This window comes from Prunus mume, linkage group LG4, assembly GCF_029339155.1.
Source record: "Prunus mume cultivar Tortuosa linkage group LG4, ASM2933915v1, whole genome shotgun sequence".
Classification (NCBI taxonomy): domain Eukaryota; kingdom Viridiplantae; phylum Streptophyta; class Magnoliopsida; order Rosales; family Rosaceae; genus Prunus; species Prunus mume.
Genome location: NC_142701.1, coordinates 3,467,064 through 3,476,101, shown reverse-complemented (window position 1 = coordinate 3,476,101; position 9,038 = coordinate 3,467,064). Strand labels below are relative to the sequence as shown.

The 9,038-nt window shown below is 38.6% G+C and overlaps 1 protein-coding gene across 1 annotated transcript; it reads right to left on the bottom strand.

Annotated features, from left to right (window-relative positions):
* Positions 1-2,839: 2,839 nt before the first annotated feature.
* Positions 2,840-5,144, bottom strand: LOC103328393 (ankyrin repeat domain-containing protein EMB506, chloroplastic). The gene is made up of 7 exons (XM_008230784.2): positions 4,617-5,144; positions 4,058-4,137; positions 3,739-3,837; positions 3,541-3,639; positions 3,360-3,458; positions 3,161-3,259; positions 2,840-3,033 (listed from the first exon to the last, which is right to left on the bottom strand). Exons 1-7 carry the CDS (start codon positions 5,065-5,067, stop codon positions 2,929-2,931), a joined length of 1,032 nt encoding a protein of 343 aa, XP_008229006.2. The 5' UTR covers positions 5,068-5,144; the 3' UTR covers positions 2,840-2,928.
* Between the last annotated feature and the right edge of the window lie 3,894 nt (positions 5,145-9,038).

Sequence of the window (9,038 nt, the reverse complement as noted above, 5' to 3'; positions counted from 1 at the left end):
TATAAGAAGCTATTTACTAGGAATCTCCTTCCGGTATCAACCGAATTCTTCCAATCATACAATTAGTGGCCAATTAATTGAACGCATTAAGAGCGGTAACAAGCACTCAACATGTATAGATAAATAAAATTAACAATATCAAAGAATTTGAGTATTCATAGCTAGGCTACATCATAGCCCTAGTAAAGCAAATTAGTTCATGAATGACTTATTGAGAATCATGATGGTTGATGAAGAAATGGAAGGCACCAAATTCTCCAAGTAGAACGGCAAGGTTGCGCAAGCTCTCTTTGTATTCTCCTTTGAGTGTTTCGGCTATGAGTATGAATATGGAGGAATTTGATAGTGAAGGGATGAAGGATGATGGATCCCTGGCCAAAACTCCCTATTTATAATACTCCTAGAAATCCTATGTATCTAAGGTAAAATCACAATTGTTATAAAAATAGGATTCCTTCTCATATAAGGTTTTCTTTATTTCTCCTCATTTAACTTGGTAAGACTTGAATCATCTTGAACTAGGAAATTTGACAAAATTCCATGTGACAAAAGGAATGACTTAGCTTTTTTTTAATAATTAATCTCCAATCTTCATCTTTTTGCCCCTTTTTACCTCAATTTCTCATATTTCACAATTCCTTCACAAATCTCACAAAATCAATTAAAACAACCAATTTAATCCAATGAAATTAACAAATAAATAAGTAAAGGAGGTATAAAATATATATATATATATATATATATATATAATATATAGGCTTATCAATGTCGCTTCAGGTCCTCATTGTTGCGTGTTGTCACTTTTTATTTCCTTTCAATTATTTCTTCTAGGTTTTTGGTGTGTGGCTGCTTGGCATTTGCTCGAAGTGTTTGGGTGTGACGGCTAGGGTTACGGGCTCTATACCTTTGCCTACCTCCACGCTTTAGGGTTGGTCTATGTCAGTTGGTTTCTTGTATACTTATGGATGTCTTCCTACGTCTTCCTACGGTGATTCACAATCGCGATGTTTCTGTTGATGATATTAAGCGCTCCTTTGGGAGTCGTTTGATGCTCACCTCATGTGAACAGGCAGGGGTGGTTATTGGTTCTTCAGCCGTCTCTAAAAGTTTTATTGGATTTACCTATAGTCTTGTGGCCAAAGTCCTTGTGGATCACCGTGTCAACAGTGATGGTTTTATTAAGACTTTTTCGAATCTTTGGAAGGAAACTGAGGAGGTTTTAATCAAGGAAATATAGTCTAATAGATTCTAGGTTCGCTTTGTGAGTGAATTCAAATTTGATCTCCTTCCATACTTCACAAGCAGCAGCTAGTTCAGGACTCCATTTGCTAGCCTCGATAATAATTTCATTACCCTCACGAGCAAGATCACATCCCTCATTACGAGCTTAAACACATGCTTCTAGAGCTACTTGATTAGCTACTGCACCAAGTGCATTTCCCCAAGGGTGTCCCAAAGTTCCGCCGCCATGTAAATTGTAGTACAGAATCATCTCGGGATTAGAAAAAGGTCCTTGAAATGGAACCCTAGGTGTATCGACGCTCATTAGTCTTAATGGTCAAACCCCCAAATGATGATAATATGCACTCTATGCCTTTGACACATGGCACTTTTTGGGTTCAGTTACACGGGGTTCCTGGCTTCTATATGACAATTTTGTGGAGACTAATCTTGTGGAGTCTCCTGAGGGTCCACCTTAGTGTGCCGCTAGAGTGTGCAGGGGCTTGGCATTCGGCGAATGCTCTTTGCCACTAAGTCGTTTTCTTCAGGTTAAGTGGCCATCATAGGGTTTTGTTTGTGTTCTTGCTTTTTCGAGGAGCTTTCTTGGGTTTTAGTTTCTATTTTGATGTCCTTTGTTTTCCCCTTGTTTCATTGCAACTTTGCAGCTCTTCTCTACTCTACGTCATCTAAAGAACTGCACTTGGTCATAGGAGGTTTTCTTTGTCATGTTCTGAGTTGAGTTGGGGTGCTTCACAAGGTTCATTTTTACTATTGTCTTCTGTGTTCTTCAGCCTTGTGCTTTCTCGTGTTCTGCTCTTTGGTATGTCTTATGTTCATGATCGCAAAGGACTATGAGTTCTCTCATAGAAAGCTTCTTTTGACACTTTGGGATGCGCTATTCTTCATATGGGCTCATCATACGGTGTCTCGCTGAGTTTTCTTTTCTTTTTTTTTTTTTTGTTCTTGTAACTGCCTTTTTGGGTCTGAGTCGGACTCTTCTGTTAGTCCTTGGCATGTGTGGTACTCTTTCCTATCTTATAGTTTGTCCCATGTAATTTTCCTATGAAGATTTTAACAAGGCTACTGTTTTTATGCCTTTCTTTGTTTGCATTTTTTACTTATGAATGAAATCTTCTTCCTCGAAAAAAAAAACCTATGTAGCATAAATAACCATCACTAAATATCTAGCTACCTATAACGTTATTTGTTGGAAAGATCCTGTTAATTCTAAAAAACTTCTGCTGAATGTTCAACCAACTTTCTGGTATTCATAATTATTTGTTAGAATGATTTCCTTGTCCTCCATTCTATCTTGTAAATCTTCGAAATGCAGATTTTTCGTACACGTTGCTCATTTAGCACACCAAATAAAATTATGCCTTGGGATGAAATATTACACTAACAAATTATAGCAAGTCATTTATCCAGCAGCTCCTGTGCTGCCATACTCAGCAAACCAGTGCATCCAGCACGTTTGTATTACCTGTTCACCCTCTGATAATATATACATGCCTCTACTTACAATGCATTCAACCAATATGCTTCTTTTTGCATTCTCTCTGCCCCCAAATATTCCATCCATGTATTTTCAGCTTCCCACAAGATCTAAACAACGAGATAAAGTCGGAATAATTAGTTGATAAAGCCATCTTGGATGCAGGATTTTTGAACATATAAATACGAAAAACACACAATCGACTGTGTATTCTAAAACTCTCTGTCCATTGGCACTATCTTCAGTAGCTTGGTGAGGTCATAGGACTTGAAGTCTTTCCCATAACATAAGCCCAGATCTAGGGGAGTTCTGCCATCCTGAAAAATATGAAGCAACTTTGTTAAGATCACTTTTACAGATAAAAGGAAAGAAAAAAAAACGGAGTAGAAAAATCCTTGCTTCATCTCTACTAGAGATCCCTGTTCTGTATCTGGTTAATCCTACCTCATTTCTTCTACTCTTATCTGCACCATTGACTAACAAAATTTTTGCAATATCTCTATTTCTACTTTGTACAGCAATATGCAACGGAGTCCATCCATCCTGAAATACAAGCATATGAAGTTGTTAACAAGCTGGAGAAAATAAAAGAAAAAAGACAAACTGGATACAGCTTTGAGAAATTTCAAAAAATAAAACTCACATTATCTGCAACATTGACATCAACTTTATATTTGATCAATAACTTGACAATCCGCTTGGTGCCTACTTGTACTGCATAATGAAGTGGCGTAGCACCATCCTATAACACAATAATCATAAAAACTTATAGTTCCCCCACAGAAAAACGGACCAGGAGACATTAATCAAAATCTTTTCCTTACCCTATCTCTGATATGAGGACTTGCACCTTTTCTTAGAAGATGACTAATAACAGCTTCCTTTTTGGCTATGATTGCAGTATGAAGAGCAGTTAAGCCATCCTGTTTCACCAAATGAATCTGAGGTTTACTAATCCAGGTACTACAGGGTGCTATCAAATTGGAGATAGATATGGGAACTCCATTATAGATAAAACTCACCTTATCAACAACATTAATATCTACACCATCGTCAAGTAACTTGTCCATGAAAGTTACCAGCCCCGATAGTGCAAGAGTATGTACTGGATTCCATTTTGCCTGAGTAATGAAGGTACATGACACAATAAATGAAGGAAAAAAAGTAATCACTCTCTACTTGCATATTTGACTTCTTATTAACAGTTGTTTTAGGGAGTGAGAAACAGTTCAATCAATCTGCTCAATCTACAATTCATCATTTGTACTATAGGAGGTAGGTAATGGCATGAGCAGACTACTAGAAACTCATTTTAGTTAAAACTTGAACAGAAAGCATTACAGTTGATATTTTCTTCATATAGGGAGTCGCATGCTTTTGCAAAATTGCTTTTTCTTCTTGCTCCAAGAGCTGTTCCACCTCTGAAATAAACAGATAATACCAATGAATATTTGGTGTTTACCAGACACTGAGATGCCCAAAAACGTGTTATTTCATTGAAGAAGAAAATTATTAGACCAGTGTTTTAAGATCTACATGACCAAGAAATTGTAGACTACAAATCATCACCAGAACTGAATAATCTTACTACAGCAACAAATGTTCTAATATTGCAAGATAACATGGTAAGTCTAGGAAAAATGTTATTTTGTCAAACTATCAATTTTAACACAGCATGTCTGATTCTCTGCAAAGAGAACATTACCCCCAATAAGACTTTTCTTAAGAAATCATTTAAAAATAAATAAATAGTACGGAAAACTAGGGGTTTTCCATAAACTTTCCAGAAAGATCATAAACGCTCTAGAAACCAAAGCTTCTTTTAACTTTTAGAACACCAATTTCAGAGAAAACTGTAATATTGATGCAACAAGAAAATAAAAGGAAAGTAAGAATAAACCTTTCACAAGTTCCTCTTCATACTTGTTTGTTGTGGACCTGTCAACAGCAGCAGCAGCTGGAGCACCCTTCTCTTCGTCTCCTTCTTCTTCCCATTCACTTTGGAAACCCAAGTCATGTTCTTCTGTTTCTTCCTCATCTTCACTGCCGCTGCCATCGTCAGGATCTTCCCACGTTCCCCTGTGGGTCTGTAGTGAAGATGAAGATGTTGGGTTTGACTCAACCAAAAAATTTCTCAACTTGGAGTGCCTCTCAGCACCATGGAAGCTGAAGCTTCCCCTCCTTATACTATACGCTTTCAAAACATTGGTGTTATGAAGCAATTGTAATTGATGGCTATTTTCTTTGGCCGTGAAATGCTTGAAAGAGCTCAAAATTACAAAGGAATGGTAACGTTTTGGGGCAGAGAGTGAGTGTAGAGCTGAGAATGGTGAGATTGAAACCGTGCCCATTTGTTTTCAGCGACCGAAGTAGCCACTGTGTGAGTCAATGAGAGAACCCAAGGTAGAAGGGAGTTTGGGTATAGAGGAATGGATTAAAGGATACAGGGTTAAGAACTATCAAATGGGTCGGGTCGAACTGAATTTAGGAATTTAAATAGGGGTGTGTAAAATTTGATTCAATTTTAATTGATTTTGATGATTTGCGGATTGTTAATTTTTTGTTTCCCTCTTTTCTTTAGCGGCTGACGGAAGGAACTTTATCCTTCTTCTTTTTGAGCATTACGTACTATCGCTTCAACCGAATTTGGCTTAGATGGAATGTGAGTGTATGTTGCATCCGAGATTTGATTTTAATCAAACGATTGTTCGGCCGAGCAAAGAACCCTCACGGCCGAGGTACTTTCACTACCTCGATGTCAAGGCTTTATGTGAGTGACCAAATAATGTGGAGTGGGTGGAGATGAAGATTGAAGGTGAAACGTAATGAAACAAAGAACAAATGCATAAAGTAAAGGTGCTTAAACTTAAATATAATTTAAAGATAAATGCATAAAGTAAAGTGCGTAAGTGTTTGGGGGTGGTCAAAATTCACCAAATTTGCCAAGGAAGAATTCCTAGAGGCCAAGAATTCCTAGCGGTCGAAGAATTCCTAACGGGCGAGAATTCTTAGCAGGCGAGGATTCCTAGTGGCCGAAGAATTCCTAGCGACCGGAGCATTCCTTGCGGGCAAAGAATTCCTAGCGACCGGAGCATTCCTAGCGAGCGAGGATTCCTAGCGACTAGAGAATTCCTAGCGGGCTAGGATTCCTAGCAGGCGAAGAATTCCTAGTGGCCGAAGAATTACTAGCGGTCCTAGCGATGGAGAATTTTAGTGGGCGCAGGATTCCTAGCAAAGAAGAATTCCTAGCGCATCAAGAATTACTAGCGCCTAGAATTCTAGCGACCGAGAATTCTAACGGGCGAGGATTCCTAACAAAGAATTCTAGCGCCAAGAATTCCTAGAGGCCGGAGAATTCTAGCGGACTAATAATTTCTAGTGGGCGAAGATTTCCTAGACGTGAGGATTCCTAGCGGAGAATTCCTAGCGGCAGATTCTGTGCAAAGAATTCCTAGTAGCCGAGAATTCCTAGCGTCAAGAATTCTTAGTAGCCGGAATTCCTAGCGCGTAATGCTTTCTCAAAAGTGGTCGAGGTCTTTTCTTTAAAGGCCATGGTGCCTTCTCAAAATGCAGTGGTGTTATCTTCAAACATGGTGCCTCTCAAAATATGGTCGCGATTCCTTTACAAAAGTGGTTGGACATATCTTGCAAAGTGCGCATATCTTACAAAAGTGGCCAAATGCTTCATTCTCAAAGTTGGGCCGGTACTTTGAATACCTTGGTCGGCCACTCTTACAAAGTGGGCTAGGTAAATTCTCTCCTTGCTCACCTTGGCGCCCTCCTCTCAACACTTGGGCAAGCAAAGTCGGGCCAAGGGAGTTGAAGTTCGACGGGATGTATGTCCGCCGAATTCCCAATATTCGAATATTTGAGAACTCAAATATAGTCCAATGTAGGGCCAAGCCCAACATCCAAATATTTGGAGTTCCCATACCACCCATCTTGGCGGATGGTCGACGGATGGTAAGCCAACTCTAGAATTCTAAAAGCTCAAGGGGCACAAGTTTCCACCAGATGTCAAGATGAAATCTCGGAGGTTAAGGCCCAAGCCATGGATTCACGCCCAAGATTTTCGGAGGTCAATGTGCATGTGATGGAGGCCTCACAAGGAAACAAATCAAGGAGATTGATGATAGTTCAGCTTACTCCAAAACATGAGACAATAAAGCAATCAGAATATTTCCATCAATGTGATCCCACGAATTTAAGGGGCTTCAAAAGGAAAGAATTTTAAAAAGTTGACATTTAGCCATTCAATGGTCAGCCCATGGCCTGACGTCGAATCCCTATATAAATCTCACCAAAAGAAGACAGAAGACACACAACATCAGACAAACAAACTTATCTGTCGTCTCACACTTTTTCTTTCCCTAGACTTAGGATTTTACTTTTCATGCACCTAGTGTAGCGAGTTCTTCCTTTTCTTAGTGTAAGTTTAAATTCTCGTTCAATTTATATTTTCTTGTCATTTAAATTCAAGTTTATTTCAATTCCATTACTTTTCATTGTTATCGCACTTCAATTAAGTTTAATTACAAGTTCATTTTACTTTATCGTTCTTATCGCTTTCATTTATCGCTTTGATTCATTTTATCGCACTTTAATTCTCGTCTTTACGTTATTTATCTTTCGCACTTTACTTTACTCATTTGTCTTTAAATTATATTTAAGTTTAAGCACCTTTATTTTACACACTTGTTCTTCATTTCATTACATTTCACCTTCAATCTTCATCTCCACCCACTCCACATCATTTGGTCGCTCACATAAAGCCTTGACCCCTAGGTAGTGAAAGAATCTAGGCCGTGAGAAGGTTCCTTGCTCAGCCGAACAATTGTTTGATTAAAGTCAAATCTGACGAAAACATTATCTATCTACTTCCATTGAAGCCCAAATTGGGCTTGGTGGCACACCGCACTAAAAAAAAAACCAAAAGTTCCTTCCGTCGGCTGCCCAGCCGAAAAGAGGGAAACAGTAAGATAAATAATGTAAAGATGAGAATTAAAGTGCGATAAAATAAATCAAAACAATAAATAAACAATAATAAAATAAGAACGATAAGAACGGTAACTAAATTAAACTTGAATTTAAACTTAATGAAAATTCAATAACAATGAAAATGAAAGCAATTGAAATAAGCTTGAATTTTAATGACAAGATAATGTAAATTGCAAGAATTTAAACTTACACTAAGGAAAGGAAGAACTTGCTACACTAGGTGCTTGAAAAGTAATATCCTAAGTCTAAGAAAAGAAAAATGCAAGACAAAAAATAGGTTTGTGTGTCTTCTGTCTTCGTTTGGTGAGATTTATATAGGGCATTCGTCAGCCCATAGTCTGACCATTGAATGGCCAAAGGTCAACTCTTTTAAAAATTCTTTCCTTTCGAGACCCCCCCTAAATCCATGGGATTGCATTAATTGAAATATTCTGACATGCTTGATTCTTCCTTGCTTTAGAACATTCGGAATTATTATCAAACTTCTTGATTTCTTTCCTTGTGAGGCCTCCGTCACGTGCACACTGACCTCTGGAAATCTTAGGCGTGAATCAGTGTCTTGGGCTTGGACCTCCGAGATTTCATCTTGACATCTAGGGGAACCTCGTGCTGTTTGAGTTTTTAGGCAACTCCAGCAGCCGATTCCATCAAGTAAGGCATTGATCTTCATCCTTTTCCACTTTCTATCCATTTATGTAGTTGATTTGGATTGATTTCCTGGTTTGAAGAGTTGATTTGGACACCCAATTTGGCCGGTAATTTTGGCTGTATTTTAAGCCACCCCGAAACATTCATCTAGTTGTGCTTGACCTTTTGGTATAGGACTTGACCGGTGGTTTGGAAATTTTCCGATCGCCAAAATCTCTCATGCCACCTACTATTGGAGGCGGAGTGTGGCCGTGCATCAGCCAGATGTCGACGACTTGTGTCCTGCAATCCTCCTAAGCACGATGGTATACTAGAAGTAGCTAAATTCGACCGTTTGAGGGTTATACCAAAACTTACCTATTAGGCGTTTTCGGGTTCGAACCTTTAGACCTTGACGAAACTCTTGGGATATCTTAAAGGGGTTATGTTGAACCTGTAGAACTCTCATATTGATGATCGGAGGTCGTGAGCCCTGCGGGCCCCATTGACCAATATGAAAATTTTGACCACACAGTTAACCACGGGTCTTCTAAAATCATTTCTCTTTGCAAAGTGATAGAATGGGCCTAGGAACTTTCTAAGGTACACACTTTAAATTTTGGGAATTATGTTTTTTGAATAAGGGCTTGAGGCGGAGCTTTTTTATTAACCAAAGCTTGTATTCTCTCAATAGGTG

Bases quoted from the DNA above. Each gene is read 5' to 3' on its own strand.
- LOC103328393 (XM_008230784.2), bottom strand. From the start codon at position 5,067: ATGGGCACGGTTTCAATCTCACCATTCTCAGCTCTACACTCACTCTCT. The intron at 3,640-3,738 runs GTGAGTTTTATC...TTGGTGAAACAG, and splicing joins ATATTAATGTTGTTGATAAG to GATGGCTTAACTGCTCTTCA. The intron at 3,459-3,540 runs GTAAGGAAAAGA...ATTGTGTTATAG, and splicing joins GTCCTCATATCAGAGATAGG to GATGGTGCTACGCCACTTCA.